The following is a 26,959-nucleotide window of genomic DNA, read 5'->3' as shown; positions in this document are numbered from 1 at the left end:
ATTTAGGTGCTTTCATTCATCCGAAAGATGCTGAACTGACCTTGGCTGTTGAATGTTGTTTAAAGAGCCTAGTTCAGGCATTTTGCTGTGATAATCACAGTGATGAAAGAACTCTTCAGCAGCTGATGTCAAAATATTATCCACATGGATTTAGACCTCAAATAATTGTAAACAAATTTCAGAATAAAGTTTATGATGTTAGGCACAGGTAAGTTATGTTTTGCATTTTATTGCTTGGCCTTGATACTTCAAATTACTACTTTTTTAAAGATCTCGTATGAGCTTTATGAACGGTGTTTTTTCTTCTTTTCTTCAGAGCAGTTGATCATCCAGAATTCCCATCAGTTCTCACAGCACTGGAGATAGATGATGCAGTGGTTGCTAATTGTTTGATCGATGTGAGGGGTATAGAAACAATCCTGCTCATTAAAGTAAGGCTCTATGCTCCCTATTGGTCTTTCAAGAAAAGCGTTTTCTCGTTATATGGAGCATATGTGATACCTTTGCTGATAGTGTCTGTAATGGACAAAAGAGGTAGAGAAAAATTTGTTTGTTTTTCTTTTTACCCCTCTGAGGAGAGGTGAGGACCCCGATGGCTCAGTAAACCGTGACTGTATCAGTTATCACTGGAGGGTTCCTGGTGAGGCCCTCCTGGCACTCAATAAACTGTCAGTATCCCACTTCAAACACTGTTTTCTGTCATGGGTGAGGCAGAGTAAACTGACAACCCATAGTGGATTTAGATACTGGGATTTATTTAACAATCAGCAAGGTTAGAGCTTTTACTCTTATTTTCACACACTTGCTTGTTTCCTTGTCCCCTGCAACGCTGTCTTCATAGGTCTCAACTTCTGTCCCCAGCAGGGAGATCCAGGAAGGTCAGGCAGAAAATCTTATTAGTTCCTGCTCACAGATACGTGTTAGGGCTGTTACTGGCTGAAGTCCAGGGCATTCCCTGGGATTTGTCTCTACAGATCTCTCGCTATGAGTTTCCAGGACCTTCCCTTTTTTTTTTTTTTTTTTTTTTTTTTTTTTTTTTTTCCCCCCTGGGATGTTCACCACCACCTTTCTGGGCCTCTAAGTGGTCTATTTTCCCAGTCTAAATAGCTTATGTGCACATGATCATCCTCCGAACTGTTGTTGCTGTCTCGTGTCGCCATTAATTGGTGGTTTCAGGATGTATCAGTTCTGCGTAGTCTGAGTGTTACCAAAATTTGCAACCAGCCCCTACCGGTTGTACCTAGCAACTGGTAGCTAGGTACCTGTTGTAGTTGTAGCAGGCTTGTGCTTGAGACTTCAAAAGTTCCCCTTTGAGTATTCTGTCCCTCACTCTTACATGAAATTATCAGCACCTAGTGGCATTCACAGCCTAGTTTCTTTTTCACCTACCACAACTAGAGCTTCTTCGGACTCTGCGCTATTAAACATTTGGGATGAGAGTGTGTGTTGTGGTTGTTGATAGAGGCTGGTTAAAAAAAAAAAAAAAAACCACAACAAAAAAAACAACAAACACCAACAAACAATAATCAGTTATTAAATAGGATTTGAATGAGGTGGCTAGCGACTGGTGTTGAAGTAAGATTACGTACTATTTTGATAAGAATCTATCTTTTGATCACCATAAAAACATGTTAATGATCTTAATTGATTTTTGATTTTCTGTTACTACTGAAGATATCAGCTCCAGCAAATAAGATGACAGGTAAAATCTTCAAAGATAAAAATAAGTTTGTTGTTTTTTTTTTTTTTTTAATTAAAGAAAGCAGGGTATTCTGTGAGCAGCAGAACTAATGATACCTGCTTTATGTGGATTTTGATTTTTCTCCAAACGCACTTTTCCCAGTTTGTCCTCTGACATTCCTGCTGGAAAAGAGGCAGTTTACGGTCTATCTAGTGCAGAGTTGACTGACTGTTTAGCAAGCACGGCTGTTACTGAATGGGATATGTAACAGCTGAATTTTCTAGGCTTTCTTTTCATAGCAGAAATGCTAGTTTTGGCCTTCCTCCTCTGCCTTACCTAACCACTGATTTTCATAATGTTACTGTTGTCGAGCCCTACCTGAGCAATTTCAACTGAATCTGAACAAAGGTGAACGGGTATTGTGTGGATGAAATGATACTTCTGAATGGGTAACATGATTGCCTTGGACAAAGGCACTTGTGACCACTTAGTCTGGCACTGGCAATGTTGTCTTTTGGTTTTTTTTTTTTTTTTTTAACCAGCATGTTTCCCTAGTCTTTAATTGAATATTGTTTGACGTATACTTCACCGCTTTCTTTGGAAGATTGTTTCCTGTATGCGTATTCCACTTTTGACAGTTAAATATACCTGTGCGTAGTGACCTTTTGGTTAGTGATTTTTTTTTTTATTATTATTATTTTTTTTCTCCCCATAGCAAATTATAAGGGACTGATTAGACTACAGAACTTACAATTTAGAGAAATTTGTAATAGAATAAAAGAAATGGGCAGCTAAACTAAGTGGGTGGTTTTTGAGAGCATAAATGTCTTAATCAACTAAGAAAAGCAGATTCTTGACACTATAGATTTTTTTCACATTCTTTCATTACTGTTATTCTTACTTTTCATTAGGAGTTGGAAGTATTTCTGGGTATGAACTTCTAGACAAGTTTTGAATTGGTATCTTTAATTATGGTTACTTTTCTGTTGGTGCGATAAGGCCGTTGTATTTTTCAGAGTAGCCGTAAAGCTCGTGAAGTAATGCAGTTTAATCGGCCCCCAAAGAATTGTAGAGAAGCTTTCACTGCTGAAGGTGATCAAGTATTTGAAAGACGCTATTACTCTTCTGATTACCTCAGACCCAAGTTCCTCAGCAAAGATGTTGAAGCAGAAATAAGGTTAGCATCTTGTAATGTCGTATTTGTAAAAAGTGCGCATGTTGATATGAATAGTGGAATTGCATATTTGTCTATTTGCATATACACTACTACTCAGTCTCTCCATTTTCTTTCTGAGACTTAACACTTCCTTGTTGAGAATTCTGGAAAACCTCTTTATTTCAATGCCTTTCTGTGATAGGTACAAACCTGAGTTGTACCTCCGTATTTTTTGTCTTGTGGCATTTAAATCTTGCTTAGTAATTAGGGATTTTCTGGCCTGAATGCTCCAGGAAAATCTAGCTACTTTCCTTTTTGTTGTGGTTCCTGAAGAAGAGTATGGAGTTAAAGCTATTTTTTTAAAAATCTAATATCTGAACAGTGGTAGTGTAGTTTACTGCAAAGGAAGCCTGATTATTCAAACAAAAATTACGTTGGCATGCGTAATCCTACTGGTTTCAAGCTTTGCATCTGTGTTTTCTCAGGCTTTTGACTTCACTCATGGTGGGTGTCTCTGATAAACTTGACTCCTCCCTTGCCCCTCCATTTTATTTTTTAGTTGTATTTTTTTCTCATTAATTTCAAAATGGTAGTTTTAAAAGCCAAATGTATTTCAAAGTTTAAAAACTTGAACTGTCACCAAGCAAATTGGTGACAACAGAATATTTTATTTTGAGGCTTAGATTATACTACAGGCATATTAAGTAAATATTTCGCTTTATTGTATTAATAGCTGATAGTGTAGACTGAATTGAATGTTAAAAATTTATTTCTGCAAACTCAAAAGACTTAAATATGTCCGTTAACTGTACTTTGTTCGTCTCAGTATATAATGAACTTCACTCAAAGATTATCTTGACTTTCAAAGTGTTACAGGCGTTTCGTTACCAATATTGCTACAGGGGAATGATGTAGGCCAGCGAAAAAGGAAAAATGTCTTCCCACCTCCCCCTCTTCAGAAAGTAGCCTAAAGCAATGACTCATTTATCTGGAATAGTAGATGCAATTTATTGAACACTGATTCTGGGATCAGACTTAATCAGTCCGTTTCATGCATCTATAGGAAAAGTTGGATTAAACCTTTGCGTTATTTTATTTTTTTTTTTTAACAGTAGTATTAGTAAAGCTTCCCCTTTCTTTTGCAGGGATGAAAGACTCTATCAAAGTTTTGCCATCTATAAATAATAATAAACAACTGCTTTGTTTTGCTTTTCAAATAGTTTTACCACAAACTTAAAGAATTAATTATGGGAATCTCTGGACATGACCTCCTTCTATAGAAGGAAAAGTAGGAGACTATATAATTTTTTTTTCTTCCCACATCTCTGTTAATGTATTTTCTCTCTGACTGGTAGTGTTTTGTCCTAGTCAAAGTATTTGTTTTCTTTCAGGATGCAAAAATATTTTTAGAAGTAACATCCCTGTTTAGTTCAAACATGTGGCCTGTTGGCAAAAATTGCAAACGGAGGTTACAGATGGTTCAAATTACATGAATGGTTTATCCGCTAGGCGTTGAACTAGGACCATCAAATAGCTATCTGCTATGAGTTCTGCGGTAGAGCTTTGGAGGTTCTGTATTGATCATCCAAACCTTCCAATGCGTAACAAACTTCAGATTTTTTTTTTTTTTTTTTTTTGGAGGGGGTAGGGGGTGTGCTTTTTTACCCTTTGTCTTGTCATGCATTGAATTTTGTGTATTTCTCTTTTTGTGTGTGTGTAATAAATAACATCTGTGTAATATATAATATCTCAATATCACTTATTTTATAAAGTCACTTGGAGAAAGAAATTGAAAACAAAAAGGCACAGATAACAGCATCTCACCAACATTTACGTTCCATTGAAAGTGAGATTAAGCAGAATGAAAATCATCTTCGTGGTCATCGACAACATCAAAAAGAACTACAGGTAAAATAGGTACAAAATTAATTTTTAGAAACTGGTCAGTCTTTCCCTATTTCACTTTGACTTTCGCAATATATTTTGAGTGGATGATAGTTTTTAATGTTGATCCTTACTTTTGTTGTTTACTTTTGTAGCATGTTTTCATCATTTAGGACAGAATGATAGAGGTCACATCAACCTTACCATATGCTGTTATTTCCTTATGGTATCTTCCCTCCCCCCCCCCCACCCCCCATGCTAAATCTTGCAAATTTCTACTGCTTTTTTTGACACAAATAGGAAGTTGTTGCAATATTTAATGTAAGTTTCTTTTCCCTGCTGCCCCCTTCTTTATTTCTGTTGAGGGTTACCTCTTCATTTCCAGCATCTTGTTTCTCTTCATGCTTTTCATTTATACTCTTAAACTATTTAAATATGCTGAATAATTCACCTTCAAGTTTTCTTAATATTAATTTCTTTATAAACTAGTTTACAACTCATAGTCTTCTTTCTTTGTTTTCCTGTACTTCTAAGTAGGATATATATTTGTCATGGCCAATGATGTTACAGTTACACACTGTAAGATAATACATACTATATAAGGTTATATTCAGTAAACTACAAATAACAAGTAGCAAAAAAACTGGCACATGGACTCAAATTGCTAAAGATAAATATTTGAAGGAAAAATAAAATATATTTTATTCAACTGTCATGTCAAATGGAAATACAATAATACTTAATGATTTAAAGTGTATGTGACTTTCAGAACAAGTTATGTCTTATAAAAATGGATTCCATACATAAGTGGGAAGAGTTCTGACTTTTGTAGGCACTGATGAAACTAAAAGACCAAATATCTTGCTTTCTGTGTTGACTTAAATGAACAAATGTGAGGTTTGGTCTTTAGATAAGCTCCAGAATATTTATTTTCTTTTTCTTTTCAGATAAAAATAAGAACAACAACTGCAGAAATAGCAGATCTTGAAAATATGGAAGAACACCAATCAGTGGACATCCGTACACTAGTAAGAATAAATTCTCAATTATGTCTAATAAGGATATGAAATAATGTCTTTTAATGTTGTCAGTGTTTTGAAATAAGCGAACACTGTAGGTTTTAAATTACTGTACAAGTTGGATATATAATGAAGAATGTAACACTTTACAGGACCTCTACGATTATGGCAATGGCATGATTTTATTTATTTTTGGTGAATTTTTGTTTGACTGTTTTTTTTTTCTTGTGGGTTTTTTTTTTGTTGGTTTTTTTTAATTTTATTTTTTACTTCTGCCCTTTTTCAAACCAATAGCACTGCAGGTTTGTGGAAGGTAAGGTGGTCTTGTAAAGGGATATTCCATGCATTTTCTTTCCTCAATCCAGACCTGCAGTGCTGTAAAACTCTGGCTGGGGAGAAGCGGTGCTGTAGGTTTGGAGGTCAGAAGTAGTTCCATCTAAGCCATAGGTAAAGGCCACTTTGGAGCATAATTTATGTCACAGCACTGCTGCTCTGCCCTGAACCCACAGTTTCTTGCTTTGTTGTAGCTTCACCATGCAGAAGTTTTAAAGTTCATATACCGCTCTAGGGAAGGATCATGGTAGTACCATGGTTTCTCCATGTGTTCTTAAAATGTACACAAGAACAGAAGAAAAATGTGTGATAATCTGTTGTGATTTGCATGATGGTGGCCATGAATTTCAACTGTTACTCTGTAATTTAACGTATAGTTGGCGAAGATTTACGTTCTGAGAATCATGCTGATAGATGTTAATAATAATCCTGACTTTAGTTGTTTCAGTTAAATTCTATGCCAGTATTCCCACTATTTTATCTGCTATCTGTGAGAGGCTAAGTTGCTCCGAAATTTTTTTTTTTTTGTTACTTTTGATGTTGGCACAAACTCACACTTTTTCAGTGGTCTGTCTTTCCACGTGTGTGCACATGCCTGCGTATAAGTAAACATTTCAAAAATTACTCAAAGTAAGGGATCATTACAGATTCTGTGAACTCTTATAGGGTTTCTCTTTTCCAGATTATCTAGTTCTGTTGGTTTAAAAAAAAAGTATATTCTTTATCCTTTTGGTGAGATGGAAAAATATTACCTTTTTGTAGGAGAATGTCTTCCTGTTTGAAAATTATCTTATACTTGCTTTTTGAACCTCAAAATTTTTACCATTGCTTCTGATAATAGTCTTACACAACTGGTAGATTTATATATTTGCTTTTCCTTATTCCTTTCTTGGATTTTTGTTGTTTTTCTGTTTTCTGCGCTTTCTGACCACTACTATGTATTGATTGCTGTTCTTTCACTTGGTATTTGTCTTTCATTGCTAGCTGGTTTTCACAATTGTGTGATTGTGAAAAAGAATCTTAGAGATACAAAGGTTCATTTACACATTTTTCCCAGGTTTTGGAATATTTATCTTTTTGAATCAGAAAGTATGTATGATGAAAATTCATTACAAATGATATAATTGTCCAGGGAACAGTGATGATCCACTTACTCTTCCTGTATTCCTTTGTATACTGAATGTATATACCCTGTCACAGATCCAGAGGGAAGTTACCATGTTCTTTTGTATAAAAAAAATTGCTGTAGCAAAATATTCTCACGACTAAGTCTTCACAAAATCCTAACCTCTTTAGTCTTTTCATCACAACTCCCAAATATTTTAATCCCCTTAATTTTCAGTTATATAATTAGGAAGTTCCACTTTTGCAGTTCGATTTAGTGGTCTCCTACAAGATCTGTCAGTCTCTTCTTTTGGGCTTTGGTGGCAACTGCATTGAGCTGTTCGTGTTCCTATTAGAGTTAGAGAGTACGGCATGTAATCTTGTAGCCTGATAGAGATAATAAAAATCTTGTACGGTAATTTGCAAATGTGTGTCTCCTTCTATTATTGTACATTTTAATGTATTTTGACAGGAAGATGAAGCTGAAGAAAATAAGGGTAAAATGGAAACTGTAAAAAAAGACATGCAGCAACAAAGCAGAAAAATGGAAGAACTAAAAAATATTCTTCAGGTAGCTGAAAAAAAATTTGAAGAAATGAGAGAAAAAATTCATCAAGTAGAAGAAATTGCCGGTCCAATTAAGGTAGCGATAATTTCATATTGTATTTTTAAATTGTTCCCTTTATGTGGCAAGGGGTAAGAGGTTAAAAGGAGAAAAGACTGTGCTCCTTCCTGAAACATTTAAGATCTGTCTATGAAAATGGAAATAGAGCATTCCATCTAGAGCATATCAAGAAATATGCTTGGCAATATTTTGAAGATGATGTTGATTGTTAAGGGTAGATGCTATAGTGATTTATGTTTAAATAGAGTTTGTTTCCAGGTATTTTTAGTCCTGGACTGATAACAAAGAAAAAATAGTTTCCTTGACTTTTCTTTTTAACGCATCTCACTTGTTGTTTAGGCTTCTTTGTTTGGTTCTGATTAAGGCCTGGCTAAGAATGTTCATACCTGATCGGTTTTCCAAATAGCATTTGAAGTTCTGTATGAAATGGTTGTCATTCTATAAAGTTGCATAGTCATGGAAGGTACTGATACGTAGATTTAATTATTCAAGACAACTGAAGATACCTGGAAATCACAGAGAACTAGCAAGTCTTAATATAAATAGCAGAGTAGGGACGTGCAAAACTTGATATTGGTAAACGGAAGGCAGTGGCACGTTGCCAATAAGAACTAATGTTTTGAAAATGGATAATGGAAATAACAGTCCAGAATGTTTACAGTATTCTTGTATAAGGATAGAATGAGGAAAAACTTGGACAGATTGCTATAGGAATTTCTTATATGCCTCACTTAAATTGTATATTGCTATGTAGTCTGCCCAAATTAAAAAAGCAGGAGCAAACAAAAAGAGGAAGGAAGCAGGTAAGGAAAACAACTGCTAAATATATTAGTTATACTGTGTCTAATATGGAAATTCTAAAGATATGTTCTATCTAAAAAGAAGAACCATGTAAGAAAATAGAATAGATTTATTCAGAATATTAGAATATTATTGCTTGTTATTAAGCAATAGAGGGCAACAATTAAATTCCTGAAAGGATTTTAGATTAGATGTACTGCTATGTGTTCTACAGTTGTTTAATGAACTCTGACATATAGCAAGTTATGGCTTTAATGCAGGATTAGGGAAAAGCTAAGAGCATCCATTATTGTTGGTGATGCTTGGTTTTCTTGTTTGTTATTTTGGTTTGGGTTTTTTTGCAGTGTTTTTGTTTGGTTTGGGGTTGTGTTTTATTTTTAAGATGAGCCATCTAGTTGTCAGGGATTAGGAAGAAAATTGTCTTCTAATGTATGTCATTCTTTATATCTGTTTGCTTCTCTGGAAAGATAGTGTCACTTCAACTGTATCAACAATTACGTAGTATCGAAGTTGCTATTGTCTACATCGTATTATAGGTGTAGCGGGACACTGAATTTTCACACTGAAATGCAGTTCTGGCTGTCACACGGGCATCAGAAGTTCTGGCTAGAATGTGATGTATAAAATAAATGTAGTTTTTGGAGGCTTAGGAGAAAGGATGGGTTTTTTTCCAGCGTTAAAACGTACCCTCAAGATACAGTTCTTAAAAACATTACAGGCATTTATTATGTCCTTGTCAGAATTGAGTATAAACTTTCTGATAATTTGCTGTTAAAGCTTTTGGACTTTAAAAGGAGTAGCCTTACTGAAAGCAAAATAAAATAGACAGTGTTAAAACCAACATAATTACTGTGGTAAGTCAGTAGGCATTAGGGAGATGCTTAGGAATCTACCCCAAACAGCTCACTTACCACATCTTGATTTATTCCAAACAGGATGAATTAAACCAAGCTGACTCAGAGGTGGAAAACAGTAAACGCCGTTTGCAGCACTATGAAGACAAGCAGAAAGAACACTTGGCTTGCGTAAAAAGACATAAAGATTTACTAGCTGCCAAAGAAAAAGAATTAGAGGTAGGTGTGGGTTTTTTTTATTTATTGAAATCAGGTGGTCATGATTCTTCCAATATTTAATAATAAATCACTCCACTTGTTCAACACACAGACCGTATTAATAGTCAGCCGCACTGAGTATTTTCTCATCTACGTCTTAAGCTGACTGTATCTAAATCAAGTATAAGTAATGTTGTATAAACGAATCGAGGCCTCTTTTTGTTTGGCAGAGCACCATTTCTGTCTTGACAGGTAAGTTAGAGGTTATCCATCTAGGACTCTTCTTCTGCAATGAAAAGATTAAAATGACTTAACCTTAAAATTTGTATTTCAAGTTAAATTGAATAATGCTATTTTGGGTTTTTTGGATGCTAAGCTTTTCCTTGTACAGACCTCATACCTGATTTTTTGAAGATTTATCTAATCAAGCTTTATTAAGTAAGTCTGAAATCACATCCACAAAGACTTTTGGAAGACTGTCCTATTTAATTATGGTGAATTTGGTTCTTTATTTATCTGTGTTAGCTAAATAACTGTGAACGTGTTAAAGATCTTAGAGGGATACAGTTCTTAGCACTGAAATAACTACCTACCTATAAATGTTGTTAGAAAAATTGTTAATGATAACTAGGTTTGCTGTGATAAGTATGCAAAGAATGATACAAAAACACTGTTCTTCCTTGTAGACCTTGTTTTTCCACAGCACAAAATATTTGTTGTGAACATGAAATGGATTGTTTAAAAATGTAACAATTAACTGAGTTTCAAACATTGCTTTAGGAAAAAATTGCACAAGCTAGGCAAATCTACTCAGAGCGCATAGAAGTTAGCAGAACTGTTAAGAGCCTTGATGCAGAAATGAATCGCTTGAGAGAGAGGATAAATTCAGAAAATGATCGCCATGGAAACAGAGAAGAAATAGTACAGTAAGTAATCTTTAACATCTAAAGTTGTTCAGGTAAGATGGAAAAGATAGGAGAAAGAAGAGTTTTCTTGTTGACTCAAATTTATATGTGTTTTTAGTACTTAAACCATATACAAAGGTATGAAAACATGCTGTGCTGATTGCTCAGTCAGCCAGTACTGAACAGGCTTAGGAGTGTTGAACTACCCTCTAGTGATTTTAGACAGTGTCTGTACTATATGTGTATATATGATGTTACCAATAATGAGATAGTATCCCAAATACGACTACGGGGTGTGAACGTAACTCACTGTTGTTCTGTGATGCAATAAGCATTAAACGTACTTCTGATCACAGAATCATAAAATGTGTTGGGTTGGGAGGGACCCTTAAAGGTCATCTAGTCCAACCCCCCTGCAGTAAGCAGGGACATCTTCAACTAGATCAGGTTGCTCAGAGCCTCATCCAGCCTGGCCTTGAATGTCTCCAGGGATGGGGCCTCCACCACGTCTCTGGGCAGCCTGTTCCAGTGTCTCACCACCCTCATTGTAAAGAACTTGTCCTAACGTCTAATCTAAACCTCCCCTGCTCTCGTTTAAAACCATTGCCCCTCGTCCTACCGCTACATGCCCTTGCAAACAGCCCCTCCCCAGCTTTCCTGTAGGCCCCCTTCAGGTACTGGAAGGCCGCTATGAGGTCTCCCCAGAGCCTTCTCTTCTCCAGACTGAACGACCCCAACTCTCTCAGCCTGTCCTCATAGCAAAGGTGCTCCAGTCCTCTGATCATCTTCGTGGCCCTCCTCTGGACCTGCTCCAACAGGTCCATGTCCTTCTTGTGCTGAGGGCTCCAGAGCTGGACACAGTACGGCAGGTGGGGTCTCACAAGAGCAGAGTAGAGGGGGAGAATCACCTCTCTGGATCTGCTGACCATGCTTCTTTTGGTGCAGCCCAGGGTGCGATTGGCCTTCTGGGCTGCAAGCACATGTTGTTGGCTCATGTCCAGCTTTTCATCCACCAGTACCCCCAAGTCCTCTATCACGTCATCTCCCAGCCTGTATTGATAAGGAGGGTTGTCCTGACCCAAGTGTAGGACCTTGCACTTGGCCTCGTTGAACTCCATAAGGTTTGCTCGGGCCCACCTCTCTAGCTCGTCCAGGTCCCTCTGGATGACATCCCGTCCCTCTGGCAGATCAACCGCATCGCTCAGCTTAGTGTCGGCAGCAAACTTGCTGAGGGTGCACTTGATCCCACTGTCTGTGTCATTGATGAAGATGTTGAACAGCACCGATTTGCATAACTAATGCATAAATTAGGCAATTACTTGAGGTTTTGACTGCAGCGTTTCAACAAATCACTCACCTTCGATATTCTTGACCATGGGGAGCCCAGTCATTCATTCTTCTTGGTGTAAGAGTTTTTTTTCAAAAGAATTAAAAATAAAGTAAAATTTATTTTTTCGACCACTTTTCATTTGTGAACAGCATCTTACTTGACTCATCAAATGCTTTTAGGTTCACATTGATCATCACAAGAAAGTTTTTATTTGAATGTTTTGATTATCAAATTGATTTTTAGCATTTACAACCATAGTTTGGGTTTAATTTAATGCATGTTTATCCTAAACCTTCTGTTAATTAAAACAGGCAATTTCATGACGCAAAAGAAAGATATAAGGCTGCAAACAGTAAAGTAAAGAATTTAAAGAATTTTATTATGTTGCTGGAAGAAATAATGACACAGAGATTCAAAATATATTCGCAATTCTTAAGGTGAGTTAATTTCACTGTAATTTCATGTTTCAGATAAACTATTGTGTTGATGTAAGTAAGTGCCCATATTCCAGGGTGAAAATTGTAGAGCAGACGTGTGAGAATGAGATATCTTTAAAGTGGTATTCGCAGCAGTCTTTCTAACTTAATCTTCCTCCCAGATCCAATATTATTGTGCCTGACAGTTTAGAGGCAGCCTGGACAGACAGCTGGGAAAACAACATGCTCAGTGGAGGCTGTGTTTTGCTTCACCCAAAAGGCCTCAACTATGCTGACTGAAGTCACACTGAGAGGAGTCTGGCCCCATCCTCTTGGCACCCGCCCTTTAGATACTGATAAGCGTTGCTGAGGTCCCCTCTGTCTTCTCTTCTCCAGGCTAAACAGACCCAGGTCTCTCAGCCTTTCCTCATAAGAGAGAAGCTTCATCCCCTGATCATCTGTGCAGCCCTGCGCTGGACTCTCTCCAGCAGTTCCCTGTCCTTCTTGAACTGGGGAGCCCAGAACTGGACACAGTACTGCAGATGTGGCCTCACCAGGGCAGAGCAGAGTGGGAGGATGACCCCTCTTGACCTGCTGGCTGCACTCTTTTTAATGCACACCAGGAGACCACTGGCCACCTTGGCCACAAGGCCGCATTGCTGGCTCATGGTCAACTTGTTGTCCACCAGGACTCCTAGGTGCTCCTCATGTAATTTCATTGTGGGCCAAACACTTTCTCTTTTCCCTGTGCAGAAAAAGTTTCAAGATCTTTGTTCAGATTCTGCAATTTGTCAGCTGCTTCTGTCATGGAGTGTCCATACTGGGGGTGCACCCTTCCTTTCTTGCTTCAGTCCATTAGTATCCTGAACCTATGAATGAAGATTTTGAGGTGGCCTCCCTTCGAAAGGACCGATGGTCCGCTTTCCAGTGCAGCCCTTTGTCACTTACCATTCCCTTCAGCGGAAATTGAGGGATATCTGTGTTGGCTCTGCTTTTTGTACTTTTTGATCTGGGATTTGGAGGCAGTGCCAGTGTGATTCCGACAGATAGTAATGATCAGGAGAATACCAACCTTTGCAGGTGGAAGTCTAGAAATACTAGTGGGTAAGATTTGCCTGCAGAATCTGATGCTTGCCTTTTGGGGCCCACATGTGTCAAACTGAATCTTGTTCCTAGAGTCCAAATAAATCCCACTCTTAAGATGTGTTAAAGAACCATAGTTCGTTCTTGAAGTAAGTGTGGTGTGTTGTCTACTGGGGAATTACATGCTAGAACTTGGCGGGGGGAAGGGTGCATGTGGAATTTAATATCCTGGGGTCTACCAGAGTCCACGTAAATTCTTTTCTATCCTTACTGTGCAGTCCGAATACTGGATAGGAAAGCAATGGAATTTCATAATTTTCTATTGAAGTTGTGGAAGAAGGGGATGAAAAGGTTATTGTCAATTGAAACAGACTTCCAGAAAATGTAAAGCCTGTACTTCTGCATTTCTTACCTGGTTGCTTTGTGTCAGTGACTGTCTGTTATATCCAGTATCAAATGTCACTTGTTTGAGAGCATAATTGATTTGAGAAAATGTTATTAATGGAGCAGGGCTTAGTATTCAAGATTATGATGTGCAACTGTTGATAAAAATCTGCTGTAACTTTTCAGTGTATTTTAAAACTAACTGACCTAATGACTGTTTGTTTGATTTAACTGATTTAAGGCTCCTTTCTTTACGATGCAAACTCTACTTTGACAATTTATTACGTATTCGAGCTTGCTCTGGAAAAATACTTTTTGATCACAAGAATGAGACACTTTCAATAACAGTAAGTTATTTTAATATTACCTTAATTATCATAATATGTAATGGAAATATTAAATTCTTTTTAATATCAGCTGCTAGAACATGTGTTACAAAGGATAGAATAAGTTGTTCTCCCCTCTCCAGAATGTGATATGCTAAATTGTAGGATGTTGAAAACAAGCAGGAACAAAAAACGTATCACCATCTTATATGAGCAGGTTGCTGGATTACATGGAATAAATTTGGACTGTCATCTTCTCTGGTCTAGTGGAAGGTGTCCCTGCCCATGGCAGGGGGTTTGGAACAAGATGATCGTTAAGGTCTCTTCCAACGCAAACCATTCTATGATTTTCTGAGGATAAGAACTCACCAGCCATTCATCCTAGTCAATCTTTCAAAATTACTCATTCGTATTTCATTGATAGGAAGTTTGCTTTTATTTGTGTGACTGTATAATAGCTCTAGTTGTTAAAACAACTTCTAATGGCTGAAAGCTTCAATATTATGTTTTTTTCTGTGTGTCTTTTAACATATATCCCAAAAAGTTTTAGTCGTGGGGGTGTTTACTTGTTTTTTCTTGTGGGAGACTTCAGTTTTAGGAATTGAGGGCAAAAATGTGTAGTGACAATACAAATACATGTTGACACACAATTAAACAGGCGAAGGATATGTATCTGAGGAACTTAAACTCAGTCCATAAAATACCAAGTCATTACCTGTTTTTCTTTATCAGAATACTTTTTTTTTTTTAATACCTTATGTTTCATGTTTCTCATGCAAGAGATCTACATTTAGTCAAGGAAGGTAAATTAAAAAAAAAAAAAAGAAAAGCACCACCACCCCCCAAAAAAACACCAAAAGACCCCACACCAAAATAATTATTTTCCCGCTTAGCTCGCTAAAAGTAACGTGATTAACAGGACAAGAAAATGCTTAAGTTTAATCTTAAAGGGGAAGTGCCACAAGGTGTCATCATAATCAATGGAGCCAAAGAACTGTTCACCACGTTTCACGTATTACCAGTGACAAACCGTTGCTCCTTTAAACTCCTGCTATAAATCAATTACCTGCTTTTCTGTTGTGGCTGGTAACCACTGAATTTTACTGTAATATAACTACACTGGTATATATTAATTAAACATTGTTTAATAGCTATTAAAAATAGAGAATTGAATAAGGAAACACTGGCAGAGTCATTCAGTCTGTCCAATGTATTTTACTGTGGTGGAGAAAGTTGCAGCGATCCTAGAAATGTGCTATGAAATGGTTAGGGGCCATCCCCTTCCAGACTGGCAGTGGCAGTGAAGTGCATAAAATTGTTCTCAAGTGATCTCTATCTGTTCTTGTGTAAACGTGTTTGCTGGTAAAATTACGATTCTGTTAGTAAGTTTCTACTTCAGGCTTAAAAATGGCTCTAATGTTTTGATTTCAAGGTTCAGCCTCGAGAGGAAGACAAAGCTGCCCTTAATGATGTGAGATCCTTATCAGGAGGAGAACGTTCCTTCTCAACCGTTTGTTTCATTCTCTCTCTGTGGTCCATTACTGAATCTCCTTTCAGATGCTTGGATGAATTTGATGTCTACATGGTATAAACTTAAACTTACATTTGCTATTCTGATTTGTATAAATGAGTGAAACAGTTGAGTTGTTACCTGTATTTGGTTAGATTTTAAAACACTATAGTTAATTCTAAATAATAAATAAAAAAAACCACAAACCAAACCCCCAAACCCCAACCCAAAACTTGGTAGGGACCTTTGTTCGCTTTGTGTAGTGACTTTTGAAGCTTATTCTGTTTCTGAAGTTGGTGCCCAGAGCTATGAGCATCAATGTTACTTTACATACTTAAACCTTATTTCAGTGCAAAAATCATAAAATATAACTTTTTATTAGTTCCCCCAGCCATTGTGACTGTGTTTGTCACAGATTGTCTCTGCATGTGGCTCTGACAGTTCTGGGTTTAGCATGTGCTTTGGCTTCTACTGGTTTTGAGATCAAAGGGGATTTTTTTTCAGAGCAAGTGCAGCAATTGAGTTCACTATTGCTCCTCAGAAACTTGTTTTGTACTTCATCCACTAGCATCTTTCCAGGATGCTGCAATGCAGAATAATGAACAGTAAATACTAATGTCAGCTAAAACTGATCAACCTGATCGTTGTGCACAGCTTCCCTGGATAGGTGATTAACCAGTTTTTTAATATATTTTTATTTCCTCCTTATTAATGTACAGTGTGGTATGGTTTGAGAAAAGAATTTGTTCTGAGACAGAGTTGATTATTTTATTTTGCCTTCAGTCTCCCTCCTCCATTAATGGATTTATTTGCTGAGTCTCCCAGACCTAGAGAGGAAAACAAGATAATATACTTTGTGTATAAAGAATTTCCAAAAGGAAAGTATGCATTTAAGGTGGTCAAGCAGTCATTTTTCAGCTGACTTCCAAAGCTTAGGTCCTCTTTTACAAGTTAGTTGTGCAGAAGTTCATCCATCCATCCAGAAAAGGGTGGATACTCAGAACCGTAAGCTCTGCAGACAACTTCCATTTTGTCTGTTCCGTAAGTAATTCCACACAATTTGTCTTTCCACTGCTGTGCCAGTAAGCGCAACCTTACTGTTTCCACGTTCTGTAGTTACTTTTGGTGCTATCCTGGAGACCCACCACAAGAGGACTCCATCAGCATGTTTGCAAGGGAGATACCTCGTTTCACACCTAATAAAGCATAGAAGCAGAGCTTTGGTTAACCCCTGCTAATAATGGCTTTCCATTACACATCTTCTTCAGTAAGCTTAATGCATAAGGTTGTGTTCAAAATAGTAAGAATAATAATAAAAAAAATAATCATCATCATAAAAACAAGCCACATAATATCTTAGGTTTCATGCAACCCTTAAATCCTTTCAGGTAATTTTGAGGCAGGATTTTATAGGAAACATTATTCTACTAAAATGCAGTTCATCTCAGCATACCAATAAAGTATGAAGTACTACGTGTATATCAAAGCTTATAGAAAAACATCGTGAGTGGGAGTGTGTGATCGTTCCAACAGAAGCTTTCTGTTGTGCATGTATATGAAAAAGTAGAGTTTAAGAATTTCCAAGACTGTAATTTATAGCTTTGAGAATTTAACCCTGATGTTTCTCCACCTTAGTTTTTTATTAGACTTTTCTTTAGCTAAGCTTTATATAAATTAATTCCGATAGGTTTTTCTATTAATATATTATCTAATGAATTTGTTCTTAAGCATTTGTCCTGATTTGTGCAATGATAGGCCAGTGAAGCACACAGTCGGTACCATTACCTGATAAATGTTTTGTCTTTAGGACATGGTTAACAGAAGAATTGCAATGGATATGATTCTGAAGGTGGCTGACTCTCAGCATCATCGGCAGTTCATTTTGCTAACCCCACAAAACATGAGGTAATACTGTTGTGTTACTTTTCCTCGTACAAGAATTACATGGAAATTGCACTGCAAGGATTATAGCTTGAAAAAAGTAAATATGAGGAGAAAGGAATTTTGCTGCTTGCAGCGGTAGAACATCAACAATTAAGCAGTTCATTGCTGATGGTTCTGGGAATTTAATAGGCTTTTCACTCTTCCTTATGTAATGTCTCTTAATACGGTAGCTCAGTGGGACTTGAATCAGTTTATCTGAAGTAGAACAGGTTTTTGAAATGTTTTACTGTGTAAAGTAGGCTCCTGGTGGCTTTTAGCCCTGCAACTCCCTCTCCCATCACAAAATTAACATAGGACTTAGCATTTTTCCTATGAATACTACAGTACTTTCAAGATGTTTGTAATTCGAGTTGATTTTTTCCTTTTTTTTTTTTTTTTTTTTTTAATATCACCAATCTAGAAACTGATAACTTACTCCTTCGTTGTTTGGTGGTTTTGTTTTCGTTTTTTTTATCTAGGAGCCCAAAATTCTTTCAAAAGCCCCATATAGATGCCTGGTAAAGCCATGCCCAGCTTAAGGGGACAGTCACTGTCTTAACTTTCTGCAGCCAACTCTTCTCTCTATTAGCCAAATGGAATCAGTGAAGCCTGTGGAGGATAATTAAGCAGTCTTCAAAATAAAATTTATTTACTTTTAATAGTGTTCTCTTGCTAGAGTCTATAAAAAGCAGAATAATGGTATTGTGTTGTTATTTAAGTGAAATGCATTGTGTGGGGAGTTTCTGAAACTGTATTCAATGCACATACAAGGATTTTACATGTAGTTACTGTTTAAAAGCTGAATTCAAGTGCAGCTTAGTTTTGTTATATTTCTGGTACGTGTTGCATGTTCGTCAAACATTTAATATAACACAAGTAGGCAGGCACCTTCAGAAAAAATTCATTTAGGATAATTGCGGAGAAGCCTGTATAATTGTATCTTTAGTAACTTCGCTCATGCTTAGTATGACGTGAGTGTGATTATATATGTATAAAGTGTGTGCCACTTCAGATCCGTAAGGCAAATATGAACTGTATTTGATCATTATTTCTTTTTCTTTATCATAAAGTACCTTTTTTTTTTTTTTTTATAATTAAGGTAGTCTAATTGTTAGAAAACGCATAATTGAAATCAGTCGTTGTCTTTACCTCAAGCTTTTACTGAAGTCTGGCTCCAGTATCAATTCAGTGAAGCCAGAACTTCACCCCACGTTGCTGTTTTCTAAAACTGACAAAGAAAAGAGATGGAATTATTTAAGGGAAAATATGTAATGGAAAGAATCAAGTAGAAATATTAAAATTTGTGAAGAAACACTGTTTAAATGATGCATGCTTTATTTTTAGTTCTCTGCCTTTGAGTTCCCGTATTCGAATCCTCCGAATGCAAGACCCTGAAAGAGGCCAAAGGACATTGAATTTCCAAAAAAGGAATGACAAAGAGGATGATCAATAAGTATCTGTGTGTAAAACTACGGCATACTGTTGAGGATAAATGTGTAATGAATGATGTGTGTAAAGTTGTTATTTCCTGATGCTGGATAAGGGCATCTTTTGTTAGATACTCTCGGGAAAAGAAGAGGGTCCTGTATTTTTTTATTTTTAAGAGTTACTGTCTGTGTACAGACCAAGGATGAGCACAGTTTTGATGACGAGAAAATCCTGAATGTTCAGTTGATATTTTTAACTACTAACTAGTAGAATTTTTTTTTATCAGTTGTTCTGTTTTTTCCTTCTGGAAAAGGTGAAATATGTTTTGAATAACTATGGAGTAGTATTTTAATAAACACTGAGAACTGATACTTGGGGTAATGTTTTAGTGTCTCTACACACTTAAAATTAGCATTAAGTTAAAAATGTTGGTTTCTTCCCAGCTCTGCTTTATTTCTTAACCGTGTGCTAATTAATACATGCAGCAAAACATGGTTCATTTTTTTGCCAGTGGAACGACAGCAGCTGAACATAAGAAGCTATTAGTGCTTATAGCGTATACTTTCATAATTAGAGAAGCGACGAATTTATTTGCAGTGTATTCTCTGGGCATGTAAAAAGTGCTTTTATTTCTTCCTTTGTAGTTTGTAGGGCAGAGTTTGAGTTTCTTTGGACACAACTTTACAAAACCTAGCAAATTGTGGCTTTATAAATTTAGATATTTAATGCCAATAACCGAAGTTCTTGCACAGTCCCCGTTTGCAGGGACAGACTAAGTCTGTAGATAATAATGACATTATAACAAACTAAAGTGACAGAATTCCTTCCAATCTAGAGGAATGAAGTGGAATAAGAGTTTTGGGAAATAATACAGTAACTTTTCTACAGCATTGTAGGTCTGTGTTTTGTTGGGTGTCCCCGCCTCCCCTCCCACCCTCCCTGGGCCTGTACTAGAGCAGCTAAAATAAAATAAATTTGCTTTATTTAAATGATACAAGCATTTATTGGGGATAAGAGGGACAAAGAAGAACCAGATTTTTCAAACTACCCCAAATTAACTTTTTTTTTTTCTCTTCTGTTCTCCTTTCTCCAGGAACTTGAAATTGTTGGGAGCTCTTCAAAAACAATGACTTTTTAGAATTCAGCCATTAGACATACTTTTTTCTTTTTTTTTTTCCCCCTTTTTTTTTTTTTTTTAACATTATGGGGATACAAAAGCCAATGAGACTGTTCCGAGAACAGCTCAGCGGTTTCTACAGTTATTTACCGAATAGCAATTCCTCAATAAAACCTCATTGCGGTGTAAGTTTTAACTCGCTGTTGCAGCTGAATTCGGTTTTAGCCACCGCACAGTATTTCATGATCTTCAGCGTTGTTCAGTTTTTCCACAAGCGTCTGTTAAACTTGTCCGTATCTCTGTCATACGGAAGCTAGGTAAGAACTGAAGGAAGTAGACTGAGAAAGCTAGCAGCAGTTCTAGTGCATTCGACCTGTAGGAATTAAGTCTAGTGATCTTTTAAAGGCTTCAGATGTTTTCTTCTGAAAGCCCAGCAATGGGCCAGCAGCCTCATAGCAGCTTCCAGGACGTCAAAAAGAGACCTTTTTGTTGAAGCGGGTGGCAGCAGAGAGCCAGACAGCAGCCAAAAATTGAAGCGGGGAGGTTCTGGCTGGATAAACCGCGGGGAGGGATTGTTCCTGAGGCATTTGAGCATGTTGTCCTGACGGGTTGTAGAATCTCAGTCTTTGGAGGCTTTCGGGGTCGTCTGTGCCTCCTTCAAGCAGGACAAGAGACCTCTGGAGGTCCCTACCAAATTAAACAATTCCATAATCCTGGGATTTGATGAGATATATATTAAAGATACTTACAACTTGTTTAGGATTTTGTGAAAATAGTGTGTGTGGAGGGAAGCCATGTGAAGTGCGCACTTGGCAAAACCTGTCTGGAGCACAAGCCCAGTTTGCAGTGGGAGCCCTCGATGCTATTCATGACGATGAGCTGCATGTTCAGTTTGACTCGATTTTATGATGGAACTGGACTGTTTCAGACCCTTGTACAGTATGAAATGAGGGAGTGGCATAGCGTTATTTCCTCATGATTTTCTTCAGCTTCCAAAAAAAAAAAAAAAAGGGGCAAGAGATAAAAGCAAGCATTTCTCTTCGTTAGTACTTTTATAATGAGTTGTGCGGAGAAAAGAGCTTCTCGCGTTCCTACTGAGCTGTCGCTGCAACTTTCTCCCAGATTTTCTACAGACTTACTTGAAATATTGGAGCAGCTGGCAACGATTCTGATGTTTGGATCAGATGAATATATTGTATTTATTCTAATCTACCACTGTACCTGGTGCAAACGTGTGCCTGACCGTGTTTTATAAGCAGCTGTTTTCATGGTAGAGGATTAGTTCTGAATAAACAGTTACCGAAACACTTGCTTGGAGGCACTTACTTTTGCAGTGATCCGTCTAAGGTCTCAAAGCTATCTTATTCTTGATAGTTTAAAAACAGAGTTTACCATAGCAGCTCCCATAGGGAGACCTGCAGTCCCGATGTTACATTTGGTGGCTGTGTTGGAGCCGTTGGCCGTTTTTGGATGGCAGTGCATTGCTTAACGCTGCACTCCAGTAAATGGAGCCTGTCCGGCCACATGAATTGAAGGTGCAGGGGAATGTAGAATGAGGTACTGCTTCTCTAATAAGTGTCTATAAACCAAAGCGGCATAAATTCCCCGGAATATTCAACATCCTCTCTACAGCTTGTAATTTAAGCCTAAGCGGGGGGAAAAAAAAATGGGCATCTTCTCAGAAGTATGTAACATTTTCAGACTGAGGGGTTTATTTTTAAGCGGCAGCCGAAGGTACAAAGCATACCCCTCTCTCGTTTGCTGAGAACATCACTTGTGGAGTCCAAGTCAAATTCTGGTATTAGAAAATGTAGTTGAAACTTCTGCCTTTTGCTGTTCATTTGGAATACAAAGAAACTTAAATATGAGAGGATGGCTGTGGTTGTGGCAACAAGCGATTCTGTGTTCCCCCCTGCCGCCCCCATGTTAGTTAGCAGAATGTGTAAAACTGGTTTTTGGTGTTTGTTTTTTTTTTTTTTTTCCCCCTCAATTTTAAGATGCGCTTCACTTTTAAAATTTGAAAATACAGAGAATGACTTGGTTTGTGTCATGTTTTATTGTCTGATTTTTAGCTATTACGCGTACTGTCTCATTTCTTCATAAGGCAAAGAAGAAATATCAAACATGCAATTGTAAGATGTTCAGACATATTATTCTTTTTTGGTAATCCTGTAAGCAACCGACTGTTTAAAGCAACTGGGAAACGTGGTGTAAGGAAGGATTTTTATCTGCAATTTCTGCCGTCTGCGAGTTCTCGATGCTTTCCCGGGGCTGCGCAGAACTTGCACTTGCAACAAACTCGACTGATGCACGTGGAATTGAGGAGGAGGGTGGTTCTCTTCCCTGTCCCTTCTCAGCCATCGTACGTTACGGTTAATTTATTGGTAACCATTTTTGACAACAAGTCTGTTTATATTAAACCCGGGGTAGCTTACTGTCATAGGGTTTAAGGAGGGAAAAGCATTAAAAGACCAGGTTTAGGCCAAGCAAATAAACTGTATTTGACTTCCAGCTGGCTTCAAAAGCCGTGTGAGCAGAGGGCTAGCAGGACACGGGTGAATCTCAGCGCCAGCATCTTGGAGGAGAAGCGGCTGCTCTCTTGGTAAATACGAGAACTACAACTTTTGGTTTCGTATAATGTGACTCTTCGAGTGAGTGAGTGAGTGCAAAGAAGTTTTCGTCACGCTTTCATAATGAAATATATATGTAGTACAGTGACAGATAATTAAAGAGACTGAATTTTTATTTTTTTTTTTTCCTCCTATTGCCGTGCTGAAGACATGAAATAAGAATTAGGGGAAAAGGTCAAATGTTATAAATTTATTTTGGGACATATATATTGCAACCTCTGTGGAAGCTTTTGAAAATTCAGGCAAAGATCAATACACTTCCAATAAAACCTTTAAACTTCCAATAAAACAATATTTTTAAACATTATATATATATATATTTATATATACTTTTACTTAAAGGGATCATTTTAGCAGGATTTTCTTTTTTTTTTTCTTTTTTTTTTTTTTTTTTAATACTGCATTCCTCTGACATAGCTCTTTCCAGATTGAAGGGATGCAAATGAGGTAAGAATTAAGGCAAACCTAAAAGGCATGCAAATGAAGTACATTTATACCCACTGACAATACAAGCACGTGTGCGGAGCAGACGCGGGAGCCGAGGAGCTCGTCCCCTCCGTCTGTCCAGTACTACTTTACAGCAGAATGGTGACATGGCTTATAATAAACAGTTAACATCACCGTGGGAATTCAGTGTCACTAACATTACTCAGGCTAGGAGACACAGAGCTAGCATCAGTAAAACATGAACAATAAATAATATAATTCACCGCAGCGCAGGACTGGCTGCACAGGCTTCAGAGGAACAGGGCTGTTATGAAATGACATTGCACACATCACGTTGTGGCAGTTTATTTTTATAATATATACTTTTAAAATTCTTTAGCAAATGACATTCTCATGCACACAAGTGTTTCAAACACAAGAAGCAAGTCCATTTATAGGTAGTCCAAGCAAATTTTTGTGTGTGTGTGTGGAAATAGCTGCAAACTGAATGGAACATTAAACTTCTGTGCAGTCTATGGCGCGTCGTACACAAGCTCATTTTTGAATGTCACACTGCAGGAGTAATACGATGGAAGGATCACTCTTTGCAGCTTCTTTGAATTCATCCAGTGTGATCTGGTCGTCTTTGTTCTTATCCATCTTACTGAAGATCTTGTCTACCCGTTGCTCAGGCGTCAGACCATCCTCGTTCATTTTCATCATTATCACAGTGCCCACCATTTTGTAGATGGCCTTGGGAAAGAAACCAAAGAGAAAATTCAACAAACGAATTGACCTGGTTTTTTCATGTGATCAAATTCTGGAAAGATATTCCAGCAACAAAACGATTGCCACTTCCCCTAAAGATTGGGTTTTTTCTTAGAATCAGTTGTCAATATATTTAAAATAAGCAAGAATGCGTTTTACTTTCTTTAGATGTCGATTTATTTCGGTGGTTGCATTTTGCATCCTGGAATGAATTTCTTTGGCGTCCTGTTTGACAGGGCAAAACTGTTGTAACCTCTTCTCTGGATCAACTGTTTATTTGGCTTTTAGTCACTGCATTGAAACACTTCACGTAAATTCTGAAAAATCAGTTTTAGCAGTCGTCACCTTTTAATAGCTTTCTGTGCGTAGATGTGAGCAAAATCTGGTATTAACTACTGTGGCGAGTAGCCTGCAGATGACAAGGGAGGTAAACTTTACCCTTCCTGTTAGTGCTGTGGTCATCTTAAAGCCCATCTGTGAGAGCTCACTTCAAACTGTGTGTCGTTATCCCTGTAAATTTCTGTAATCTGAAGTTAATCTCCAGTAAGGCTTCAGCTACTCGAGCTACCAACCAGTAATTTCATGGGTGTCAAGTGATTTTGAGATGGGCTTTGTAAATCCTTTGCTGTGCTGTTCGTATGGTTAATCCCTTCATCAGGGAAAAAAATTACTTCTTAATATTGGAAAGCTTACGTGCACGTATGTGCTCGCTGTGATGCTCAGAGATTACATCTATTGCAATGTGAGGGTGCTCGTACCACTTAGGCACAAGTCAGTATAGGAGCAATATATGTAATGTCATGAGCCCCCAACATAAGAAGGACACGGACCTGTCGGAGCAAGTCCAGAGCAGGGCCACAAAGATGATCAGAGGGCTGGAGCACTTCTGCTATGAGGGCAGGCTGAGAGAGTCGGGGTTGTTCAGCCTGGAGAAGAGAAGGCTCCGGGAAGACCTTATAGTGGCCTTCCAGTACCTAAAGAGGGCTACAGGAAAGCTGGAGAGGGACTTTTTACAAGGGCGTGTGGTGATGGGACAAAGGGTAATGGCTTCAAACTGGAAGAGGGTAGATTTAGTTTAGATATCAGGAAGAAATTTTTCACTACGATTGTGGTGAGGCACCGGCACAGGTTGCCCAGAAGTTGCCCCATCCCTGGAAGTGTCCAAGGCCAGGCTGGATGGGGCTTTGAGCAACCTGGTCCAGTGGGAGGTGTCCCTGCCCATGGCAGGGGGTTGGAACTGGATGATCGGTCAGGTCCCTTCTAACCCAAACCATTCTATGAATGTACGCCTTTCATGATATACAGTACAGCCTCTTGTGTGCTTAAAATCTAAAGGGTATGCGAACAAGTAATCAAATTTCACTAATGCTCAGCCATGTTATTTTTCAGTGTCGTATTGATCTCACCTCTATGATTTCCAGCATTTCCACTCTTGTAATTTTACCGTCACCATCCAGGTCGTACATGTTGAAGGCCCAGTTCAGCTTTTGCTCAAAACTGCCTCGTGAGGTGATGGACAGGGCGCAAATGAACTCTCTGAAGTCGATGGTCCCATCTCCGTTTTTATCAAAGGTTCGGAAGGCATGCTGGGCAAACTTTGAAGCATCTCCATATGGAAAGAACTGCAAAATAAAATAATAAATAGAGCCGTGGGTAACGCAAGGGAGCAAGCCACGTACCTGCCTGCAAAACACTGACGTGAGGCCATTATGAAGAGCCGCTGGTGGGCTTTGTGTAAACCTGAAGACGCGCAATGTAACAGTTACGGTGTAATGATTATTAAAACCTTATTTCTCCGAGATGCTCTTAGCTTACTGCAAACGATATTGCAAATATATTTCATGTTAATTTAAAGCTAAATTAACCAGATGAACCTTTAAATGAGGTTGGGTGCAAATGGGAGACTGAATGTAATATTGGCTGACTACGAAATACAGAAGCCAAGGTGCATTTTAGCAGTACATTTTCTGCCTGGGAGTAAGCAGCCCCTGACACGTTGCAACCAAATGGATGTGTGGGCTTCTTGTTATATAACTTCGTTTAAAAAAAAAAATAAATAATTCACACACAGCATAAAACCCCAGGAACATATGTCCTCTTCTGCCAACCAACATAACACAAGGACATAAGATGAGAACCGAGATTCAGTGAAATAATAAAGGACAATGCTCTTCATGTTTAACACCCATGATCAGGGAACGCTGCAGCTGACTGTAGCTTAACGAAGTATTTTAAATGACCATAACCTCTAAGTTTCCAGCTGATATTTTTTCCCCTCAGGAAGTGCGTGATTTAAGAGGTTTGAGGCAGTGGTGGTTCTTTCTGTGGCCCAGACTCAAGAAAACACACCTCTTCAACCCAGTGCAGAACCCACTGCAGTGAAGGGACTGTACCCAAATAATGATTGTTTCTATATTCCCTGCCCAATTCCATGGAGGTTTTCATGCTCCTAAAATATAAACGTGCATTACTCCCCATCTGAGCGCCATCTCCTTTTGTGCTTTTTACAGTTCCAATTCTTACGAAGTATTGCATCGAATACTGTAGGTTTGAAGCAAAGACTTCGGTGGCCGCCGAGGAAGCGGGGCTGCATTTTACAATGCTCCATTTCCCCGTCTGGAGCTTCCACTGCAGGCTGCGGGTTGCCGTGGTCAGCTGTGAAAGCACTTGAACAATGCACTCAGATTTTATGGAGGATCTCGGGGATCTCACAGCACATACAGACACGGGCGCCGCTGACTGACTGACTAAATACAGATGTCGAACGTGGCAAGCCTTTGCTGCTTTTCCTTTGAGGAGGCCAAGTGACCATTTGGATACTGTGTCTTGCCCTAAAAAATAAAAAATAAAACAACTTCGTGCAGAGCCTGCTGCTTCCAACAAATTTGTGTCCATGTGGGTCATGTCCGGGGCCACTGCTGCATTGCCAGAAGGGGCCTAACCAGCGAATTTCCTTTAAACTTACTGTTTTCTCCAATACCAACTTTTCAGACGGAATTCTGGACTGTCTGCGTTGCTGTGAGGTACGATTGCTACCCAAGCTCTGCTCTGGCTCAGT

The 26,959-nt window shown here is 38.1% G+C and overlaps 2 protein-coding genes across 4 annotated transcripts in view; one reads left to right on the top strand and one right to left on the bottom strand.

The window, feature by feature from the left end:
- Positions 1 to 22,066, top strand: part of SMC6 (structural maintenance of chromosomes 6) — a 39,253-nt gene extending 17,187 nt beyond the window's left edge. Inside the window, exons 16-29 of one of the 2 annotated variants that reach the window (XM_054196154.1) lie at positions 7 to 208; positions 317 to 431; positions 2,698 to 2,858; positions 4,610 to 4,745; positions 5,669 to 5,749; positions 7,650 to 7,820; positions 9,539 to 9,676; positions 10,436 to 10,581; positions 12,202 to 12,327; positions 14,015 to 14,120; positions 15,532 to 15,684; positions 17,417 to 17,514; positions 18,877 to 18,991; positions 20,054 to 22,066. In XM_054196154.1, the coding sequence (XP_054052129.1) occupies positions 7 to 208; positions 317 to 431; positions 2,698 to 2,858; positions 4,610 to 4,745; positions 5,669 to 5,749; positions 7,650 to 7,820; positions 9,539 to 9,676; positions 10,436 to 10,581; positions 12,202 to 12,327; positions 14,015 to 14,120; positions 15,532 to 15,684; positions 17,417 to 17,514; positions 18,877 to 18,985 (1,742 nt within the window). In that variant the 3' untranslated portion in view covers positions 18,986 to 18,991; positions 20,054 to 22,066. The other variant, XM_054196153.1, reaches the window with a different exon arrangement.
- Positions 22,067 to 22,845: 779 nt separating this feature from the next.
- The window catches only part of VSNL1 (visinin like 1), a 92,160-nt gene continuing 88,046 nt past the window's right edge, over positions 22,846 to 26,959 (bottom strand). For both annotated transcript variants that reach the window (XM_054196155.1, XM_054196156.1), the window contains exons 3-4: positions 25,308 to 25,523; positions 22,846 to 23,886 (exon numbers count right to left, since the gene is read on the bottom strand). In XM_054196155.1, the coding sequence (XP_054052130.1) occupies positions 23,689 to 23,886; positions 25,308 to 25,523 (414 nt within the window). In that variant the 3' untranslated portion in view covers positions 22,846 to 23,688. The remainder of the gene's footprint in view (positions 23,887 to 25,307; positions 25,524 to 26,959) is intronic.

This window comes from Rissa tridactyla, chromosome 3, assembly GCF_028500815.1.
Source record: "Rissa tridactyla isolate bRisTri1 chromosome 3, bRisTri1.patW.cur.20221130, whole genome shotgun sequence".
Taxonomy (NCBI): Eukaryota; Metazoa; Chordata; class Aves; order Charadriiformes; family Laridae; genus Rissa; species Rissa tridactyla.
The sequence above is the reverse complement of the archived record's forward strand: the minus strand, read 5'-3'. Positions and strand labels throughout refer to the sequence as shown.